The sequence below is a fragment of the Phoxinus phoxinus genome, assembly GCF_949152265.1.
Source record: "Phoxinus phoxinus genome assembly, chromosome: 12".
NCBI lineage: Eukaryota > Metazoa > Chordata > Actinopteri > Cypriniformes > Leuciscidae > Phoxinus > Phoxinus phoxinus.
Genome location: NC_136887.1, coordinates 31,163,000 through 31,185,699, shown reverse-complemented (window position 1 = coordinate 31,185,699; position 22,700 = coordinate 31,163,000). Strand labels below are relative to the sequence as shown.

Sequence of the window (22,700 nt, the reverse complement as noted above, 5' to 3'; positions counted from 1 at the left end):
TTATTCCTCTGATGTCAAAGCTGGATTTTCAGCATCATTACTACAGTCTTCAGTGTCACATGATCCTTTAGAAATCATTCTAATATGCGGATTTGCTGCTCAAGAAAATCAGCGTTGAAAACAGTTGTGCTGCTTGATATTTTTGTGGAAACTGTGATTATTTTTTTAGGATTCTTTGATGAATGAAAAGTATGAAAGAACAGTAGACCTATTTATTTAAAAAAAATTCAAAAACATAATTTTTAAAACATAATAAATGTATTGACTGTCACTTTGATCAATCAATCAATACTTAACATAAAGTATTTCTTTCTTGCAACAACAAAAAAATCTTGAACTTCGAAATATTTAAAGGTTAAAGTAATTTTTCTATGCCATCTTAACATGCAGTATACACATATAATCAGTGGCTCTGCAGTGTTATCAACAACATTGTTTTGTTTGTTTAAAGGGGTGGTAAAATGCCATTTTCACAAGATGTAAAATAAATCTCTGATGTCCCCAGAGTGTGTGTGTGAAGTTTTAGCACAAAATACCCCACAGATATTTTTATATAGCATGTTAAAGTTGTCACTTTTTGAGGATTTGCAGAAACGCACAGGTTTGTGGCCCTTTAAATGCAAATGATCTGCTGCAGAGGGCGGGGTTTCCAGAGCTCGCGTGTGTTAGCAGCTGCGATTACCTCACGCAGACACACTAAAATGACAGAAACTGTTCTGCCTTTAATGTAAAAACGGAGTCAGACAAAGATGGAGAGACTCAAGAAGAAGTGACAACATGTAGAAGCAACAGGACGTCTCTGAAAGGTTAGTTGATGAATTTATGTTGCTGATGTGGAGTTAACTATCTTCAATTAGCATATTCTGTCATGGTAATCTATAAATCGCTGGTATAGGAACTGTTGTGAGATGCACACAGAGTGACTTTCTATTGCATGTGAAAAGATGGATGCTAAAGTTTGAGCTGACTCACAAATGTACTCTTATACAACAACTTTTCCTCTTCTCAACATGGACTGCGTTCCCGGGGGCGGGGTTTATGTATTTTAGACTTGCTGATGTCACTAACTTCGGAGGAATGTCGTGTAGTCCCTTGTAGTCCTTTTCTTTAAAAGCAAATATCTCCCTTTGCTTTGAACTTTGAGCGTTGTAACTTTGCAGATGTTGTTTATGCTCAGACAGCAACATTACACACTAACTAAAGTTAGAAAAGTGAAATCATACTTTACCACCCCTGAATCGTGATGATCCACCAATGGTGTGAGTTTGGGGCGGGACTATTTGTTTGACTGACCAATGGCAGACTGGAGGGAGTGTTTGGGGAAACAATTCTGTTTGGAGCCATTAGTGTCAGAAACACAAAACACACTTCAGCTTCAGAATACTCTAGTTGAAAGTCCTTTGGTGCGAGAGCAACTGAGGTTGGTAAAAAGTAAGGTCTTATGAAAACGATCTGAAAGGAAATTGCCACCCAGATTCAAAATGATCAGAAATTGCACAATTACCTCCTTAGCCCAGAAACGTAATCTGTGCAAGTACATGAACGCAAATGCTTCTAGCTATGCAAGCTCAATTTCATGCATCATTGAGTTCTGAAATGTGTCAGAAATGGAGTTTATAATGCAACACAAGTCTGCACGTTACTCACAGCATTGCCTCAAAGGATGCTATAACGGGCATTAGCGTAAAGTGTCTGTTTTTATGGTCAGTTTTCTCTTTCACGTCAACTTCAGTTGTGGCAGAGCAGATAGTCTTGTTGAGCAAGTTAAAGTAAACATCTGTTTTAATGGAACAGGCATTTGAAAGTAAATCTCATTTTGTTTTATCTATATTTTTTTATCTATATTTGACAATGTTGAAGCAGCTCTCTTCTCAGTCAGTCTTGTTGTCTCAATGAAGCCCCTGGTTCTGTGAAGTGCAATGTGCTCTGATTGGTCGGCTGGACCCGTGTGTTGTGATTGGTCAACCGCTTCGATTTTTTTTATTTTTTTTTACTAACCTCTATTTTTACAGTCTATGAAAATGACTCACCACCTCACGCAACTCAATCATTCAGGCCTCGCTCACTTTTTTTGCATATATCTTGGGCGCAATCATTTAAATGAGGAGTATTGTGAAGGGTACGTTCCCTTCTTACAGTGTCCTTAAAGTGAAAAAAGTGATAAAGATATGGGATTATGAAGCAGTGGATTAAGAACAGTGAGTGAACACATCAAATTACATCATACTTATAAGTGATCAGACTCCATGTTTTTGCCATGATTTGCACACACATATCCCCCAATTTCACAATAGTGCAACTGTCAGACAAGGGCTGGTTAATAAAGAGTAAGGACAGGAGAGAGAGAATGATAGAGAGAGATTATGAGGCGTGGTAAAGAGAGTAGAGGTCACTGATGGCTTTATTACTGTATTGTAATAAGAAATCACCCGAATGGAAAGAGGACACCTGCCATGGTATCAAATAAAACCTTCACACGCGCTCCCTAAACACATTAGAGGATAAGCTTTTGCCCATCTAGATCCAATACAATGTTGCTGGAAATAACTTTTGAACAGATTATATTCTCTTTAATTTAAAGAGCCAATAAAATGGGAGTTTTGTGTCTTGAGGTCATGTACTGTATGCTGGTGTACTGCTCAAAATTGACCAAATTTGCATGATTTGAAGATTCACCCTGTCTACTTTTCAAATGCATGTTATAGAACATATTGTGAATTATTCATCCATGCATATGTTTTTTTTATCAAAATATCATAACTTTTGATGAAATGACAAGCTATGTCCGAAACTGCTCCCTATTTCCTATAGTACACTCTATCAGGTGTCGGACATTTTTAGTGGTGTAGAGTCTTTTGCACTCACAGTGCACTCTGATTTTGAGTGTACATTCAATGCAAGACAGTGATTAGGGCAAAGGAAATTAAAGATGGTGGATGGCAACATCGGAGGCTGCAACTTGTACAAATGTTGGTGTACGGTTTTGCTAATTAAAGTACATCTGTATGAAGATATTGTGAAGCGAAATAATAGAGTTATTGATTTACACAGTGCAAAATTGTCCTCGACTGAAAGTGCGTATCTATACCACGAATGTTATTTCTCATGCCATTTATACGCCAAAAATGTTTTTTGCGTGCATATGCTACGCACTGAAAACACTTGTGTAGGATAAGGGGAGGGGAGTGCGTATTACACGCCATAAAGTGCGTATCATATGCACGCGAAAACTGCGTAGAGTATCATATGCAAGCAAAAACTATTTTTGGCGTATGGCACGAGAAATAACATTCGTGGTATACGCACTTTCATGAGATCGTGTTGGATATTTCCTTCAGTGTCCGAATTTGCTCATTAATTTTCATTCCCTTCTTCCCATATAGGACTCAAACGTCATTTTCTATATAGGGAGTGATTTCACTACACAGTACCAGCTCGCCTCGCCTCGACTCAACTCGCCTTTGTTTGGTTTTCCACTGTGTAAAAGTTGTACCGGTACCTGCTTCCAGGTACTTTTTTTCGTATCACCTTCAGCGAGGTTCTAATGGCGCTTTTCCACTGCACAGTACCAGCTCGCCTTGGCTCGCCTCACCTCAACTCGACTCGCCTCTGTTTGGTTTTCCACTGTGTAAAAGTTGTACCAGTACCTGCTTCCAGGTACTTTTTTTCGTATCACCTCCGGCAAAGTTCTAATGGCGCTTTTCCACTGCATGGTACGGCTCGGTTCGGTTCGGTTCAACACGGCGCGGAGCGGTTCGGCTCGCTTCGCTTTTCCACTGCGTGGTACGACTCAACTCGGTACGGCACGGTTCGGTTCGCTTTAGCTCGGTTGCTTTTCCACTGCAGTTAGTACCGCTTCAAAGTGGGTGGGACTGATCGTTAAGTTGTATGTCCGGTGGTAGCTGTGTGCGGCTAAGAGCTGTGCTACTTCCGCTCCTCGGCAACCAACGAGAGGAACGTCTGCACCTCGTCCACTGACCACGATTCAGCCATTTCTTGTTTGATTTTTTTTAAAAACTTTTTTTGTCAAGTAAAAACTCTAAAAACAGGTGCTACCGCGTTTGCTGTTGTCTGGCTATTTAAATATAGCGGGTTTAGTGTCTCTTGTAGCAAATATACAATGACGCTGAAGTGACGATTTTGTCTGACCAATCAGTGATCTGCAGTGTTTTCACGTCACATTTAGTATCGGTACGGTACGCTTGGAACCTCAACAGAGGTGGTACCATTTAAAGCGAGCCGAAGCGAGCCGTGCCGTACCGTACCATGCAGTGGAAATGCGCCATAAGTGGGCCGTACCGAACCGAGCCGTACCGTACCATGCAGTGGAAAAGCGCCAAAGCGTGCCGTGCCGTACCGAACCGAACCGTACCATGCAGTGGAAAAGCGCCATAAGCGAGCCGAGGCGAGCTGAGGCGATACTAAAACGTGACGTGACACACGGGAGACTGCTGATTGGTCAGCGAGAATCGTCACTATTCACTGCGCCATCATTGCACGCGCCAGACGGAGTATCCTGAATAACCCCGGCATTTTTAAATAGTTTTGCCAGAGATTGCGTGATATACCCATTACTAATATTATGTAAAACAGCATACACTCGATTTCCTCCATTGTCCTGTGTGTGTGGGTAGCGGGTGTGTGTCGCGTCGCTATGACGACCAGGTACTATTGTGGAGGTACTATCTGCAATGGAAAACGGAGCGAAACGCAAGCCGAGACGAGGCGAGTCGAGTCGAGCTGGTACTGGTAATGGAAAAGCGCCATTGTTTCACCTTCCGCCGAGACACGCGTCATGAAGAGAACAGATGTCGTTTCAAGGGGGAGGGTAACGTTTTTGATTAAAGATTACGAATATGAATAAAAAAAGAATAATAATGTGCATGAATGAATCATTTATAATAAGCACTGCAATATTCTATAAAAAAAAAAACTGAATTGTCCATTTTGATTTCATGGGGACTTTAATGACTTTCAAATGAATGGATGGCTAACAGATGGCTATTTGTAACATCTGAGTGGATCAAGACCAAACAGGAGGCATGCTTTGGGTCAAAAGAGTTAGCTAAGTCTGATAACACTGCAGACACCTGTCAATCAAAGGTTCAGATCCACATGTGCAGAGAACACCTGCAGCCACTACCCTTCAGTTCACCTGTGACTGCAGCAACCGAAGCAGAACTGTGGCTCTGTTCCAAAGCCTAGTTGGCTGGCTTGCTGTCTAATGCTTATATAAGGCAACATCCTAATTGAAATGGAGCCTCATAAGTGACCGATTTTGAATGCTCTACAAATGCACAGGACAATCAACTTTTTTTCAATCAAAGCAATTGCTTATTATTAGAGTACTGCGTTGTTAGCAACATGCTAAGACCAAACTCTATTGAAATTAGTTTGGTTTTAACATGTTGTAAAATATAATGCTGCACTATAGACATGTTTAAAGTTAGCATGAAACTGAAAACATGTTAGTCTTTACTTGTATGTTCAAGTGAAACGGCTTCTTGAACAAACAAAAAGTAGGAAGTTAAGCTTTTGATCACATTATGATTTGCATGGATAAATCATAATAAACACTACAAATTTCCATTAAAAAAGTAATGTTCATGCTGACATTTAGTTTTTTCACTGAGCTTGTTGCACTGTATGGGATTGTTTTTTTCATAAAGGATACATGCAATGCAATGCTACGTCACCATGAAATCAAAATAGCTAATTCCTATTTTTTGATGGAATTGCATTATTTATTATAAATGATTAATCCGTGCACATCATTATTTTTTATAATTCATGTGCCTCGTAATCAATTCCCAATGGACAAAATTAAGTCTCGCCCTACTTTTTTTGTAGAATGTATAGTGAAAAGCGCTTTACAAATAAACTTGAATTGCATTGAACTGAATTAACAGCCACAGTACAGCTGTACATTATAGCTTTACATATGATTTGCAAATTAGTCATACCAGCATGAGGGAAAGGAGGAGGAGGAGGAGGAGGGGATGAAGAAGTCTCCTCTACAGTCCAGTTCAGCTTCCTTTTTCATTTTTACAAATTCAATTCTGATTAAAGGAGTCATGCTTTAAATTTTCACTTTATCTCCCTTTGTCTATCCATCAGAACAAAAGCACTATTCCACTTGGTGGAACAATTTGATTCACCTGCAAGATCCTTTTTTAAATATGTATGTAGGCCAGCAATCTTTCTTTGGCAGGTCATTTGAAATCATCCACAGAATCCCTATCATCTCCTGCTCTTTCTCTGGCACGTGAAAAATCAACCCGAATGTGGCACCTTTTCAAGTAGAGCTCGTTTGACAGAAAAATACTAGTTTTTGAGATAAAATAAAGGAATAAAAGAAATGGCATAAAGCCATTCAGACATTTGATACCAGTGTTGATGCTACTAATCAACTACTAGATTTTTATATTTTCTGAAGGAAATGTAAGTGTTTGCACATGCTAAACTCACAGGCACAATGTGAGAGTGTTGCTAGGGCATTGCTTTGTGATTTCTAAGGTTGTTGCTAGGTAATTATTTACCGTTCCCAAGTCAAAAGAGCCCATTTGTCTCAATGTGGCTTGAGTTTCTTCTTCAATAGAAAACATCACTAATATATTGCATTTGCTATAATTATTATCAACACTATTTTAATAATACCAAAAAAAAACACTTATTTAAATAATAATTTACAATAAAATCTTTATATTTCAGTAAATATCACCATAATCTCTTAATGAAACCGGATTACTGTAAAATAGATTTTACTAAAAGGATGTTTGACGCCATCTATTGGAAGGAGAGACACATTACAAAAACACACACAGCCCTAAAATTACAGTACAAGTAGGGTTGTAAACAAGATAGCCTGTTTATTTATGTTTTTACTTTTGTGTGCCAAACTTGTTAACCTCATATAAAAGTCCAATAGTCAACTCTGACAAGCTCAAGCTCCAACCTCATAATAACAGACAGCTAATTGTCTTTGAACAATGTTTCATTTATTGAAACCTTCTGTTGCTTCACATTGTCCTGAGCTACTGTGCTTTTAGCTGTGTGTGTGTGTGTGTGTGTGTGTGTGTGTGTGTGTGTGTGTGTGTGTTTTGTGCATCCAATGGATTTGTGGTTGTATATCCTTATCCAGCCTAGCAATGCAGTTACACATGACTAATGTGATTCTCACAAACTGACAACAGTTTTTGCTTGGTTTTAATAGCTGTTACCAATCGTACTGCATTCTGTTTTGAAGTCATCAAGATTCACATATTCATAGATAAAAGGATTTGTCTTGGATATTTCATACCCCTTGTATTTCCTAATAGCTCCCCTTGTCCTTTGCCTCACATGCTGGTCATGAGTCCCAGCGTCGTCCCACTGGACTCCAGCTGTTCTTCGGACTGTCCGTTATTTTCCAGTAACTGCGGTGTCACAGTCCATTACTGCAGAAACATTTATTAAAAAGAGCTTGTTCATTAATTCAGAATATTTTAAATGAATCCAAGTCAGACGTCAGAGCTTCAAGGTCAAGGGAAAAGAAGTCGAAAACGAGAACATGGGGTGGTGGTGAGAAATTGGCAGCGTTTTTTCTGAGTAATGAGGGAGGTTCTGGTATGTTATGTTGTAGATAGTCAAACATTAAGCAGCGAAAACGGAGAAAGACAGCTGAAACCGAAAGGGAAGAGGAAGTTGTTGGGAAAGACACACTTGAAGAAATAAATCTCAGTAAACATGCACCCCAGTACGGAGGAGTTCAGTTCAGAGGATTCTGGTGTTCAAGATGTGGGACCTCAAATCAACGGGCTGGTGGTCCGGATCCTGGAGGCGATGTCAGTGCTGTTGTTGCGGGTCAGACAGAAGGTTCTGGAAACAGCCGTTCTGATCTGTGTGATTCTGCTGTTGTTCTGGGTGGCTTTATTCCTCTACGGCAGTTTCTATTATTCCTTTATGCCCACAGCCAATTTCATCACACCTGTCCACTTCTTCTACAGGTGAGATGTTTACAGTTACCTAGCAGGATACACTACCTTTAATAATTTTCTTAATCAGTTTTTCGTCTTGTTTTTCAGATAAGTATGAATGCAATGAGATTTTTTTTAGGAATAAACCCTATGAAAATTATGATACACTCTTAAAAATTAGGGTTCCAAATGTTGTTGTTTTTTTACAGCAATGCCATAGAAGAATCATTTTTGATTCCCCAAAGAACCTTTCAGTGAACAGTTCTTTAAATAACTATTTTTTTCTTAGTGTGAAGAACGAACGTGAAGAAACTTTTTCCACTTGAGAACCTTTTGTACAATTGAAAGGTTCCGTGGATGTTAAATGTTCTTAATGGAACCATCAATGCCAATAAAGAACCTTTATTCTTGAGAGTGTAGATATCTTCTTAGAGTTTTTCTTGATTTCTTAAACACTTTTCTTGAAACTAAGCCTCTTATTCTCAAAATTCATCCATAACGTCTCACCCAATTCCCCAAACATCCTATTTTCAGGTCAAAATTAAGCTTTACACTCAAAACTATTCATTCTTGCTGATAAACCAAACTTTGCCCTCACAAACACACACACTACAACATAGTCTTACACACTGGTGCAATAAATTCAAACAACATTTACAAAACTGGTAAGTTTTGTTCCTTGTGGTTCCCCCCCCTCACAAACTTTTTCACATGATGGACACAAAAGACACAACAATGGATACATTTGCCATTGTTTTAATTCCTTAATGTACTGTACAGTACAATACACCAAAAAAAAAAAAAAAAAAGTTCTCTGCCCCAGCATCCCATCTTTGGTCTGGGTCAGGCCAGAGAAACTTGTCCACATCACATGCCTCTTGCATGCCTGTTCCCCGCTGGCACACATCAACTGAAATATTTGGCAGGCTTCTTCCATTTCATCGTCTCTGTGTCCTAGAAAAATAGAAGTACTGATTACTGTAACATCCTTTTTACAAAATGGAAGCATTCAGAAAACTCTCTTTCAGGCAATTTGATAAATTTCTTTGTATTACAGTGGTATGGGGCAACAGCTACAGTACATTAATGTGTTGTAACAGCACGGTGTACTGCACTCAAAAGTTACAGTAGAGAACAGTCTGAAGTAGCTGTACCGTTTTTTCTCCCTGAAGATTCTTATGATCGAGGCGACGGTGAAGCAACTCAAGTTTGGCTGTACTCTTGGCCCAGCCTCCCTCATAGTCATACCATGGACAAAGACATGGGCAACTATAGTGCCACTGCTTGTCTCTTTAGCCTTGGCCTTCACCTTTACCTTCCTCATTCTTTTCCTCCACTCCCTACTCATCTTCCTCCTCCTCCACCTCCTTTTTTTCCCTCTTCCTCCACTCCCATCTACTCCTCCTCCTCCTCCAAAAAAGAAGGCCTTTTACTTGCTAAAAAAGTATAAGCTATCAATCAGATGACAAGGCATGTAGTAGATTGAGTACAACATTTTTCAGTAAAGTTTTGACATGTTGATAGTTGAAAGTAGGCTTTCTGGTAAGTTGATACTTAAATATTGGGACAAATGTCACAGAATCAGTCTACGTTCATCAGAGGGTTGACTGTAGTAGTTTATGTCATGTCTATCATCTGTTTGTTCATGTCAAATGTGTTTCTGATCAGCAGGACTGATTGTCCATCTCCTCATCACCCTATGTGTTCTTTCCCAGTGGCTAATGTCTCTTTACTGAAAAATGGAAAGCATCAGGTGACCATCTTTGATCTAATCCTCGTTTAAGTTTTTAATGTCCTTTCAAACTAATGACTAATGACATAGGCCGCCTATACTATTCTTTATATGTGTGAAACTGTGCATATTTTGCAATAAGTATTTCAAACACATGACCTCATTGCATGCATACATATTTTATTTTACCATCTTAATCCAATTTTGTGCAAAATTTTTTATCACATCATTAAGAAAGAAAGATGCTCAAATGGCAAACTTCACTTTTTGTTTATTCAGTGCTCTACAGTGGGCTTAGTTTGTATACATATTGTGCAGTCATCAATAGATTCCATACATACAGAATATTTGCATACAGTGGACATATTTCCAAAATAGTTTGAGGGGTATAATATTTCATGTAGACCCATGCTGTTTTTTGCTTTTCTCTTTCCTTCCTACAGGTAATGACGTACGGCCAGCCCTATCAGATTGCACTGGAACTGGAAATGCCAGAGTCTCCAGCCAATCGGGACCTGGGAATGTTCCTCGTGAAAATCTCTCCCTATTCTAAAGCTGGTCAGATTGTTGACGTATCAACACGTTCTGTAAGTGCACAAACTAGGAGGCAGTGATACACATGAAAATGTATTTTTATGATAAAAGTTGTCAAACAAGTCAATTGACTCCAGACCATTGAATTATTCGAAAATAATGCACACCCGAGGTGTTAATGCAGCCACGACGTGAAGCGGGTGTGCATTATTTTCTAATTATTCAACGGACCGTAGTCAATTATACCACTTATACTAAGGTTATCACACCTCAAGACATTGTTCTTATGTTATATTTCAAGACATTTGTCAGGTTTTTGTCTTTAAAACACTCTTATTGGACTAATTTCTTATGCATCTCATCCCACGCCTCTGTTGCTAATTCCAAAACATTTTAGAGCTAGTAACTTGAGCCATTGATAGCAGTTTAATGCATTTATTAGAGAGAGATTAAAGGGATATTTTAGGCAAAAAAAAATGTATTTATGTCATCATTTACTCACCCTCAATTTGTTCCAAATCTGTATGCATTTCTTTCTTCTGCTGAACACAAAAGAAGATATTTTGAAGAATGTCGGTAACCAGACAGTTGATGGACCCCATTGACTTAAAAAAAAAAAAAACTATGGAAGTCATTGGGGCCCATTAACTGTTTTGCAACAGCAACTGTTGCAAAATATAGGTTCTTCAAGACGAGCTTCATGAGCTTTCTGACCCCATTTAGAAGATCCTGTTTCACAATGCTCCAGCTGTGGTTTCATCTTACTCTCTCTATCTCTCAGGCGATGCTCCATTATCGCTCCTCTCTTCTTCAGGCACTGGGCACAGTGGTCTTCTCCCCCATGCTGTTAACAGGAGCATCTGAGCAGAAGCAGTCAATCATAGTGGAACTGTACTCTGAATTCAAAGATAATTCTGTGAGTGATGATTCTGAAAACCCTAGCAACTGCAGAGCAACTTACTAAAACAACTCCGAACACCCTAGCAAGGGCATAAAAGATTTTAGTTTACACAAGAATTTCACATTTTCTTCACCAAGTAAAAAAAGTGAGCGGAAAAAAAAGAGTGGAAATAAATCTAGAGTATACAATCTGTGGAACAAACCCAGTACAATCGCCTCTTTTCTCTGTTTAGTACAAACCCATTGTTGGAGCTTTCGTTGAGATCCATTCCCAGAATGTTCAGATCTACAGAGCGCATCTCTACATCTTCGCTCACTTTACGGGCATCAGGTTTGTGTATTCCTGAGTATTTAATTAGTTGCTTCGATAAAATCCTAACATTCTTAATCCAGGCGTGTCTTTCTGATCGTCACAGGTACCTGCTGTATCACTTCCCCCTGACAACAGCACTGATCGGAGTGATGAGTAACTTTACTTTCCTCAGTTTGATCAGCGTTCTCAGCTTCCTGCAGTTTAATCTGGGTAGTCGCAGGAAACCTGGAAAGGTGTGCTGCTCTAAATTATCTATCCATCCATCCATCCATCCATCCAATCTACCCAGGCTATCTATCTATCCATCAATCTATCTATCTATCTATCTATCTATCTATCTATCTATCTATCTATCTATCTATCTATCCATCTATGCTTGCTTTCTATCTTATCTATCCATTCATCCAAGCTATCCATTCAATTCGTCCACCCAGACTATCTATCTATATTATCATCCAGGCTATCCATCCATCCATCCATCCATCCATCCATCCATCCATCCATCCATCCATCCATCCATCTATCTATCTATCTATCTATCTATCTATCTATGCATCTATCTATGCTTGCTTTCTATCTTATCTATTCATTCATTCATTCATCCATCCATCCAATCTATCCATTCCTTCATCCACCCATGCTCTCTATCATATCTAGTGATCCATGATCCAACCTATCCATCCTTCCAATCTATTTATCCAGCTATCCATCCTTCCAATCTATTTATCCAGCTATCCATCCATCCATTTTTCACACAGTGTTTTTTTTTGTTTTTTTTTTGCTTCAGATTAATATACAACAAGAGGAAATGAATGAACAAGATGACCTGGATGATCAGTTTGAACCCCAGGATGAAAAAAATACACCAGGTGAAGCTCATGTATTGTTTCAAACCAATTGCAACTGCTGGGTAACATCCTAAAATGTAAAATTGGATTTAATTTATATTAATGTATTCATTTATGAATGTATTATTAATTAAGTTTATACTTGAAATAATATACATTCATTTAAATGAATAGTTCATCTATATTAAAATAACTCTCGAGTGAAATGAAAATAAATGGACATTCAAATCAAGAAAGCATATAAATATGAAAGGCTAGCAGATAAATGTGGTTCATTCATGCCATTTCAAACCTTTCTTGACTGTGCGTTGATCTAATTCTGTGAACAGCCACTACAACGGACTTGTTGGACTCCCCCATTTATATGGAGAATGTTGACACCATGGAGCTCAATTCTGTGGAGTTGGAAGAATCCATTCCAGACATGGGGGTGGAGGAGAGTGAAGACCCCAGAGAACTTGCTGAAGATGAACCCATCTGTGAGGCTGGGGATGGAGACATGATTTTGAGGCACAGGCATTTATCACAGGGCATGATACAAACGTCTAAAGCATTAACAGACACCACAGATAAAAATTACTATCGTGTTGATGTCTGTACAAGCTTCTAGAGAAGGAATGGAGCCATCTTCTAAATGAGGGTAAAGGTTATGAAAAGCAAAGGCCACCAAGTTGACTTCATATATTTGGTAACAATTTCCTTGTTTAAAATAATAAATGTATGCTAGCCTGAAATAATCGCTTGTATGCCTGTCATTATTTCAAAGGTAATCAAGACAAGCACAATTACATTACCACCATTTTTTATATTGAGTATTGACATAACCTATATCCAAACTAACCGTTCCAGAAGTATCCTTTGTTGTGGAATATAATATAATATAATCAGCACTGAAAACAGTGAGACTGTGTCAATAAATAGCCCAAGGGGAAAGAATGGCATTTGGTTGTGGCGTATGTCTGGAAAAAATGACATTATTAATTTGCATTAATTTACATGCTTTTCTCATGGAAAAACAAAGACAACCAGAGAAATATATATTGGCTGTGACAGCAGAAAGTGCTGAGGATATGACTTTACGGAAGGTTATTTGTTTTGTTGACATGTGACATTTATAATTATGACTTTTTAATGTAAAAAACCTTACATTTTAATGTGAAAAAAAGACTTCAAATTTAATGTAAAAAATAAATAAATGTTAAAGTATTTGTACATCATGCAATACTGTCTTTAATTTACACTGATTTTACATATAAAAGTAATATACTGTATTATAATAGAGAATTTAATGAGAATTACAAAACAACTCAAAATTACAATTTGTGAGCAAGATGTACAACACAAGTAATATAATCTGTAGTTTATGGTAGATGATAGACAGAGCATGGTGCCAACTACACCAAAGTCATGTGTTCAATTCCTAGGAAATGTGATTTCTGATCAAATAAGAAAGCATCTGACAAATGGAAATGCATCCATGACGTGGTTGCAAGAGTCAGTCACTGCTCAACACTAAAAAGTGTGGGTCAGCCCTCGGCACAACCTCCAGAAGAGCTCGTTGTCACAAATGTTGTGGAAAACCATGATGTCACATTATGCAAATCACTGCTGGAAAACGTTGACAGCAAGACTTTGAACTGGCATTGAGTCTTTGATGCTGAACTGCTGGATGGTTCAACTTAACACACAGGAGTGATGAAAGATTGGCAAATCGGGTACGTGGGAGTTGGTGCCTTTTTCCCCCTACAAGTAATTGTTTTGAACTGTGTGCCACTTAGCATATGTGGGCTATTTCCTGGGCAGATCAAGCATGGTCTAGTATTTTGTAGACCAAGGCTTTATATATGTCCAGGAAATCTTTACATGATATGCCTCTTTAAACAACATAGTTTATTGATAAGATGAATATTGTAACTTGTTATCTGTCTATTCATGTCTTCTTTAGGTATTCTATTATGATTGATCAAATAATGATTTTGTTTATCCCCCCAGATTCCCTTTCTCTAGAGCTCAAAAAAACAAAACACGAGTTTCGTCCGTTTCCGATGAGAATTTCCATCTTAGCGGCTTCATGAAAGACTTGGATTCTACTCCAGAAAGAATGAGCACATTGTCAGAAAAGAAAAGCAATGGAAGGGATGGGGAGAGCATGAGAGATGCCGTAGAAGACAAGATGTTTGATTTCTCACCATCCTTGAACAATCAAAGTCATCATAACAAGAACACAGTCTTCAGAGCCAGACCTAAACTGGCTGCCGCTCACGCCGTCCTTTCTTCCAAGCTAGAAGAGCCGAATGAAACTCAGATAAATGCATATGAGGAAACGGAGGACACGAAACCAGAACCTCTGGAATATGTATGTGTGGATCCCCCACCAATACCACCTGGAGAAATGACCGAGGACGAGGACGTGGAAGAGCAGAGGGTGATCGCTAGTGGAAATCTTGTTGAAGAGGGTTCAAAAGTGGCACTGAATGCAGCAACTAGGAAAAGCCTGTGGAGAGGCGAGATGGTTCTGAAGGAAGGGGTGCGGCGGGAAAGGCTGGGAGGAGGTCTGGACAGTATCGATGAGAGTAACGAGGGAGAACTAAACAACAAACGAGTGCACAGGAAGAAGAGTTGGGGCTTAAAACAGAGAACCACACAAACGCTTGGGTCATCGCGGGATGGAGATCATTATATGCAGGGAAGCATGAAGAGAGATAGTGAGGAAGAATTAGTTCCCCATCCTTTCCTCTCTCGGGTTCTCCTTCACTCCTCTGCTTCATCCTCCTCTTCATTCAACAACTCCTCGGCAGAAAGTGATGAAGTCTTCAGCGAGAGTGAGGATACAGCCGCCAGGAGGCAGACGATGAAGAAGGTGAGTGGAATTCTGGGAAAGCTTAGAAAGCACAAAGAAGTTTATCTTGATTCTGCAGAATCTCTCAGGATGAGTTAAACCGGTGTCAGGTTCAGTCTGAACTGTGGACTAACTGGAAAAGGTCTCTATTTTTTGGGTGCACTGAAATGTGTTAGACAATTTGCATGTACCATAACATATCGTATTTGAATACGTTATTTGCATAGTGCAGTAGGCAGAAAGTAGCAGGTTACGGTCACATTTGCAATATTCCGAAAACAAATTCTTTAAATGTCATGCAATGTTGTAAAACATACAATATACTCCATAATGCAACAAGTAGCAAGTAATATCTTTGGGTTTTAACTGTTTCACCATTGGTAGGGTATAAAAATAAACCCTTCGTTCGAGGTTAAAGAAGCATGCCATTTTATGAGCAATGTTAAAAAATGAAACAGAGAAAATTGTTTTTAAGGTACTGCCACTAAATGACCCTGTTTTTCCCAGTGTCGATCTTGGAGAACATTTTTGACCATGATGCAGTGGTCCAAACGTACACAAAGCTCATGGATCCAGCTAGCTGGTCACCAAGGTACGAAGCTCAGCCTTTTCTAAAGGACACAGCATTTTGACCCTCACCATACCTTCATCATTTTCTATCAAAAAAACATGTTAAATAAATGGGTTTGAACAATACTTTTGCACTAAGCAGTATTTCTGTGTGGTTTCTCTAGGTAATGTAAGGCTGAGTGAGGGCGGGGAGGTGCTGAAGAGGTTTTGCAAGGTGGAAGATGTCTGTCTGCAGGCCCTCATGTCTGACGCACTCTGTCAGTTTGTGCCTCATTATTTTGGGCACATCAGTCAGGACGGAGAGAGATACATCCGTCTAGAGGACCTGCTTAGTGGGCTCAAACATCCTGTCATCATGGACTGCAAAATGGGTGTCCGGTAGGAAGGGAACTAACATTCATTTGTCTTGTTACCTTAAGCCACAATGTACAGTGAGAGACAATACTTTAAAATAATGTTGTTTTTGGGTAGGTTTTATAAAATACTGATACATTTGCCTGCAAGACTGAAAAGCAATGTTGCACAAAAGTTTAGATTATTGATGCACTGACATTTCAGCAAATAAAACTATTCAGCAACTGGATCAGCAAAGAAATTTACAGTACTGTGCAAAAATCTTAGGCACGTTACTGTATTTAAACTGGTTTTAAGCCAGTTATTTACATATTTTGCTGTATGTCACAAATATCAGTTTACATTTCAAAACGTTCATTTTGCCATTAATTGTAATAATCCAGTGAGATTTTTGTATGCACAAGGAGTCTGACAACAGCCAGTTATGATCCACACAAAGATCTGATCTCACCATCATCGAGTTTATCTGAGATTACATTAAGAAACAGAAAAAAAACTGAATAAATCCAGAAGAACTGCGGCAACGTCTCCAAGACGCTTGAAGAAACCGGCCTGCAAAGATACAGTACTGTGAAAAGTTATAGATACTTGTGTAAAAATGCTGTAAAGTGAGGATGCTTCCAAAAATAATGTCATAAATAGATTTTATTTATCAATTAACTTTTATTAACTAAATCAAATCAATATTTGGTTTGAGCACCCTTTGCATTTAAAACTGCTTTTGTCTAGATACACTTGCACATCGTTTTTCAGGTATCTTTGCAGGAAGGTTTCTTTAAACGTTTTGGAGACGTTGCCACAGTTCTTCTGGATTTATTCTGTCTCAGTTTTTCTGTTTCTTCATATAATTCCAGATATGATGATGGTGAGATCAGATCTCCATGTGGATCATAACTGGCTGTTGTCAGACTCATCGTGCATACAAAAATCTCACTGGATTATTACAATTAATGGCAAAATTAATGTTTGGAAATGTAAACTGATATTTCCTACTGACACTCTACAGCAAAAGACATACATAACTGGTTTAAAACAGTAACATGCCTAAGACTTTGTTGATTAAGACTAAGACGCTTAACGTGGACAAGCTACAACAGGTAAACATGTCAGAAGTGTGGACACACTTCATTTGGACCAAAAAGGATGCCAAACTAGCAATTTGTAAAAACATTTAGGCTGAAATATCGAGAGGTGTCTTGTTGAAGAACTGTACTGTCTATGACTGGTTTAATGTATTTCATGAGAACACGACATCCTGAACAGAATACCAACTTTAGTTACCCAATTACCCAAAAATAACTTTATATTCGGTTTTGGTTTTCAGCTAGGCTATTTGAAAACATCCATTTTGGTAAAAATTAATTTTGGTGAATCACTAGTTTCTAATATAATACCAATCGAAAATACAATTTTTGCTACTCTACTCTTCATTGACGTTATAATCACACTATATTTTAACAATAATACAGTACCATCTAGAATCTATGGCAATACTTGCAGGACATACCAAGAGGAGGAGATCTTTAAGGCCAGGACCAACGCCAGCGTACGCTCTGATATGTATCAAAAGATGGTGAAAGTGGATCCGGCAGCTCCCACTGCAGAAGAACACGCACAGAAAGGAGTAACAAAGCTGCGTTACCTACAGTGGAGGGATGACAGCAGTTCCACCTCATCACTGGGCTTCCGCATAGAAGGCATAGTGGTATGAAACATGAGGCTATAATATTTACAAGAGAGACACTGTATGGTCATTTATTTCGATATTTTACTGTTTTTCACTTTTTTTTCCAGATTGGGAATGGTAAAGTGTTACGAGACTTTTATAAAACACACACAGAAGCTCAAGTGACAGAAACCCTGCTATCCTTCACCAAGAGCCAGGTTCACATTCTAGTGAGTGGACATAAAACTCACTCACAAGTCAACATTCACTTGCTTCATTTCTGAAACGACTTTCTTTTCTGCCTGACATCAACGAGCCCTCTTATTTTACTAATAAATTAAACACTTATTGGTTTCTAATAGCTAAAAACGAATCCCACCACAGTTTATGTTCACATATCTTGTTTCACTCTAAATACTTCAATTTCAAGAGTAAATTGGGTTGTGAATGGGGGATTCATTTTGAATTTAAGCACTGTTTTAGTATTTTTTTTGTCCAATATAATATTTATTATTACGCCTACTTGACATTATAATTGAAATACACACACACACACACACACACACTTCAATTATATTGTCAAGTAGGCGTAATAAAAAAATTAGATATATATATGTGTGGTAAATCTAATTGCAGTTCATCCCAAATATATCAAAATATTCTTCATTTGTTACTTTGTGTATCTCAGGAGGCCTACGAATCCAGATTACAGGCACTGAGTGAAGCACTAAAGGAGTCAACCTTTTTCTACAAACACGAGGTTATTTTTTTACGGTTTTCTTATACCCTACTACATTATAGAGCTGTTCACTTTGAAGCTTTAGTTACTGTTCACTTTGAAGCAAGTTTCTTGTTGGTTTTAAAATGGCACATTTCGATTCATGAGTAAAATAAGACCCGTCGAGAGACTTTCACGTTTTGTTCTACAACATAAATTGGACAATTATACCTCAAGCATGAAAATTAAATCTGCTAAAAAAAAATGAATGAACAGCTCCAATTTTCATCTCAAAACATTTATGGGAATTTTGTTACCTCTCTGCCTCTGAATAAACATCTCATCTTCTCACAGATCATAGGAAGCTCTTTACTTTTCGTCCACGACTGCAGCGGCAAAGCAAACATATGGATGATAGATTTTGGAAAGACCATCCCAACCCCAGAGGATGTCCAGCTGAGGCATGATGTTCCATGGGTGGAGGGAAACAGGGAGGATGGGTACTTTATCGGATTGACCTCCCTCATCTCTCTGCTGAAGGGGGCCATCAAGCAAGCAGGGGAGCAAAGCCAAGAGGAACCACTTTGATAGTGATCTCACATAAACTCCAGTAAATGACACCAAAAAGACAAATGATTTCACCTTGGATCCATCAATTGACAACCAAACTGTTTTTTAGGACATGGCAGGTCTACAAAGCTTTAAACAGTTAAAGGGATCATTCACCCAAAAATAAAAATTCTGTTAACATTTACTCACCTTCAAGTTGTTCCAAACCGTTTCTTTCATCTGCTGAAAAAGACGATATTTTGAAGAATGTCGGTAACCAGACAGTTGACGGTAGCCATTGACTTCCATAGTAAAAAATATATATATATATATATATATATATGTGCAATAGGGACCAGAAACTATTTGATTACCAACATTCTTCAAAATATCATATTCAACATAAGAAAGCAACTCATACAGGGTTTGAACAAGCTGAGGGTGAGTAAATGATAACAACATTTTCATTTTTGGGTGAACTGTCCCTTTAATAGTATTAATGAAGCACTTCTGTTGCTATGGTCGTTGCAAATGTTCTTGTGTAAAGCATGTTACTGTTTATATATATATATATATATATATATATATATATATATATATATATATATTTGTCTATTAAATGTTTTTTATATATACTGTAGTTGGTTCTACTTGTGTATTGCTTCGGTTTGATTCACAGTTAATGGCTGATTTATGAAACATCACATCATTGCTCATATGTCACATGGTGGTTGAAAAAATAAGGGATGGGCGAAAACAAAAAGTTTTGTTCTCTCACAAAACTTTTGCATTCTTTTGCAAACTTTGCATTCTCCCTGAAAACACTGCATGAAAAGAGGTGTATCCGTACTAGGAAACTCCTGTATACACCACTGATTTTCGGAAGTATCTACTAGTTCCACTGAGGGTAAACTTCTAATTCCACCAAGTTAGGAAACTCCCGTAATGATACCAATTCGGATGTATCTTGCTGAAGGGATATCCCCGTGGTATATGCAGCCATTTGTTGCCATGGCAAGTAATCCCCTGAAGAATGTTGTCAGGAGACATTTTCACACCTCAAGAGGCCTTTCACTTCACACCTTGACACACCTCTGCTGTCCTTATTGGTGTTTTTCTCAATATTGATTGGTTGTTTTAAAAAAACACACCCCAAACCCTAAAAAACTATTGGGACAGTGACCTGTCAATTTCCTGATACTAGTATTTGATTGGTCACGGTTTTCATTTAGCCCAACCCAAGCCCTCATAGCATAGTGACTTGATTGGTTTTGGCCAGCTATGTTAATAAACTATAACCACCCCACCTACTATATAACCCAACCCCCTCAAAAATGGAAAACAGAATGGATTCAGAATTTCTTTTTATTAAAATTAAACCAAAACACTTAAAGCATTAAATATATAAATAAAGCATTAAATATATAAATAAAACTATAGGAACTTTACAGAGGGGAAAGTACTTTTATAAAATTTAACCAAACACAAGCAATATTATAACAGTTACAGAATATAAAACTAAATAAACTACTTAATATGTACACACAACACAAAGTATTTAAAATATTGACCAAACACAGCAAACACAAACAATATTAAAAGAAAATAAGTTGCAGAATATGAAACTAAATAAATCTAACCTAATAAGTATACAAAGAATAAGATCAAATAGAAGAGAATAAGTGAAAATGTGCAGTTTGTGGTGCAATTATTAAAATTGCAAAACCAGAGCAGTTTAGTTAAAGTTGAAGAAAGGAAGGTCCATCATGTCCATTTCCATCAGCCTTAACACGCTGATGATGCAAAATAGTGTAGCGCATGTCTGCCTCCAATCTGCGCTGAAGCTCCTCACAAAGTTCTGACAATTGTGGGTTCCTGTGAGATGGAGACCTCACAATCCACACTGGCCTTCCATCAACAATGGCATCCTCCTCGTCAGACATCAGCTCCACTGTTGCAGTCTGCCAAAGCTCTCTCTCTGCATCGGTTTGAACAACCTTGGACCTGGAATCCAGCAACTGCAAAACACACAATGTGTTATCCACTAAAAACACCCAGAAATGTATCAAACTTAAAGGAATAGTTCACTCAAAAATGAAAATTCTGTCAATGTACTCACTCTCATGTTGTTACAAACCAGTAAATGTCTTTGTTCTGATAACCACAAAAGATGGAAAGTTTATAATCCAACCAATCATGAGCCCCATTGACTTTAAAGTAGAAAAAAATACTATGGAAGTGATTGGAGCTCATGATCAGTTTGATTTCAAACATTCCTAAAAATATTTTCTTTTGTGGTTATCAGAAGAAAATAACAGAATTTTCAATTTGGGGTGAACTATCCCTTTAAAGACAAGTTGATGAATTTCTACACTTACCCGTCTTTTCCTTTGTCGGTTTTTAGCTCCTGTTTTAATGGCATCTCTTAGCTGGGACTTTTCTGGCTGAGACAAATTGTACTTTCTCCGAAGTGTTTCAAAGTATGTCTTGCAACACGCTGAATAAAAGACAATTCAGATAAGTGACAGAAACTACACTATTGAAATCATAAGATGGACAAAATATAAGAGACTAAAAATATGGACATTAAAATTGTTAAACAAACATTTTAAAAATTACCTTGTATACACTCAGGGTCTGCATCTGCAAAAGTTATTTTCAATTCCTCTAGCAGATAAGTCATGACTGCTTGGTTACGAGGCAAACTTATTCTGTGTGGAAAGAGAGAAGTGTGTCATTAAATGCATTTAAAAGGAATATGTAAAACCCCATAAACAGCATGGCCCACAAAGGCCAAATAAACATAGCAGAAAAACAGCAGTCTTACCCAGTTTGTGGATCATATTTATGTGGGTTGTTTTCCGAATTGTGAAGGCGCCTTAGAGCTTCCTGTAACATTGAATGAAAAACGCTTTAATACATGCACACATAACGTTACATTGGCTGGAAACAAAAGTTTTCAAACGACGTTGTGTAACTTACAGATGAAATAAAACTCAACTTACCGCAATGCCTTTGTCTTTATCCTTTTATGTAATGGCTCTTCCCGCGGTCTTTGTTCCTCTTGCGGTCTTTGCTCGTCAAACTTTCGCTCAAGAGCATAAAGACGCTGGATAGCATCTTCGAGAAGAACAGTGTTTGCAGCTTGCTTCTCCATCAAACCCTCAAGCTGTACCTCCATCAAACCCTCAAGCAAACCTCCACAATACTGTATGTGCTGTCTTTACGAGACATTGTCCCCTACCCCCCACCCAGCTCTGAAAACAGAGAAGGTACCTCTACCTGGGGGTCATTAACATATAAAAAGCCCTTCACACCTCACACCTCACACCTACCCCTCCTTACAACCAGCTGTAAGGATTCCTGGAAACTTCCACCAGTTCCTATATACATCCACATACGTAAGGTTTCTGGATGTTTCACGAGTTTACTTCTGTGTATTACCTTTCCAAGCACTCTGCCTCATTTATCTGGCAAACCTACAGTTTAGCAGAGATTTCCCATCCCGTATTTGTCCGTATACAGCTCTTTTCATGCAGTGAAACTTGTTGTGAGTACGGACACTTCCTGTTAATTGTCCAGTTAGAAAATATTATTTGTGAGAGAACACAAAAGTTGAGAGAACACAAAGCTTTGGAAAAAAATAAAAAAAATCCACCACAAAGCCCCTTTAGTGGCTCCGTAAAATGTGTTACCTTGCCACACATAATACCTTAAAAATT

The 22,700-nt window shown here is 38.2% G+C and overlaps 3 protein-coding genes and 1 long non-coding RNA gene across 6 annotated transcripts; 2 read left to right on the top strand and 2 right to left on the bottom strand.

The window, feature by feature from the left end:
• The first annotated feature begins 7,240 nt into the window (after positions 1-7,240).
• Positions 7,241-13,497, top strand: bscl2l (BSCL2 lipid droplet biogenesis associated, seipin, like). 2 transcript variants are annotated; one of them, XM_079629785.1, is made up of 8 exons: positions 7,241-7,985; positions 9,624-9,708; positions 10,131-10,274; positions 11,003-11,137; positions 11,355-11,452; positions 11,538-11,667; positions 12,222-12,303; positions 12,612-13,497. In XM_079629785.1, the coding sequence occupies exons 1-8, from the start codon at positions 7,726-7,728 to the stop codon at positions 12,890-12,892; spliced, it is 1,215 nt and encodes a 404-aa protein (XP_079485911.1). In that variant the 5' UTR covers positions 7,241-7,725; the 3' UTR covers positions 12,893-13,497. The 2 variants fall into 2 exon arrangements, with proteins under 2 accessions (XP_079485911.1, XP_079485912.1); XM_079629786.1 differs by having other exon boundaries at positions 7,247-7,985; positions 9,627-9,708.
• LOC307007609 lies at positions 7,999-11,083 on the bottom strand. The gene is made up of 3 exons (XR_013799645.1): positions 10,987-11,083; positions 10,724-10,763; positions 7,999-8,909 (listed from the first exon to the last, which is right to left on the bottom strand). It is a non-coding gene; the product is annotated as an uncharacterized lncRNA (long non-coding RNA).
• Positions 13,498-13,654: 157 nt separating the features above from the next.
• On the top strand, positions 13,655-19,394 carry LOC307007607 (uncharacterized protein). Its single transcript, XM_079629784.1, has 8 exons — positions 13,655-13,997; positions 14,275-15,142; positions 15,629-15,713; positions 15,856-16,069; positions 17,546-17,750; positions 17,840-17,941; positions 18,400-18,471; positions 18,784-19,394. Exons 1-8 carry the CDS (start codon positions 13,978-13,980, stop codon positions 19,015-19,017), a joined length of 1,800 nt encoding a protein of 599 aa, XP_079485910.1. The 5' UTR covers positions 13,655-13,977; the 3' UTR covers positions 19,018-19,394.
• A 1,323-nt stretch (positions 19,395-20,717) lies between these two features.
• LOC307008077 (uncharacterized protein C14orf93 homolog) lies at positions 20,718-22,216 on the bottom strand (the record flags this gene model as incomplete). 2 transcript variants are annotated; one of them, XM_079630640.1, is made up of 4 exons in its annotated part: positions 21,984-22,216; positions 21,598-21,867; positions 21,357-21,475; positions 20,718-20,996 (listed from the first exon to the last, which is right to left on the bottom strand). In XM_079630640.1, the coding sequence occupies exons 2-4, from the start codon at positions 21,659-21,661 to the stop codon at positions 20,718-20,720; spliced, it is 462 nt and encodes a 153-aa protein (XP_079486766.1). In that variant the 5' UTR covers positions 21,662-21,867; positions 21,984-22,216. The 2 variants fall into 2 exon arrangements, with proteins under 2 accessions (XP_079486766.1, XP_079486765.1); XM_079630639.1 differs by lacking the exon at positions 21,984-22,216 and having other exon boundaries at positions 21,598-21,689; positions 21,806-21,963.
• Between the last annotated feature and the right edge of the window lie 484 nt (positions 22,217-22,700).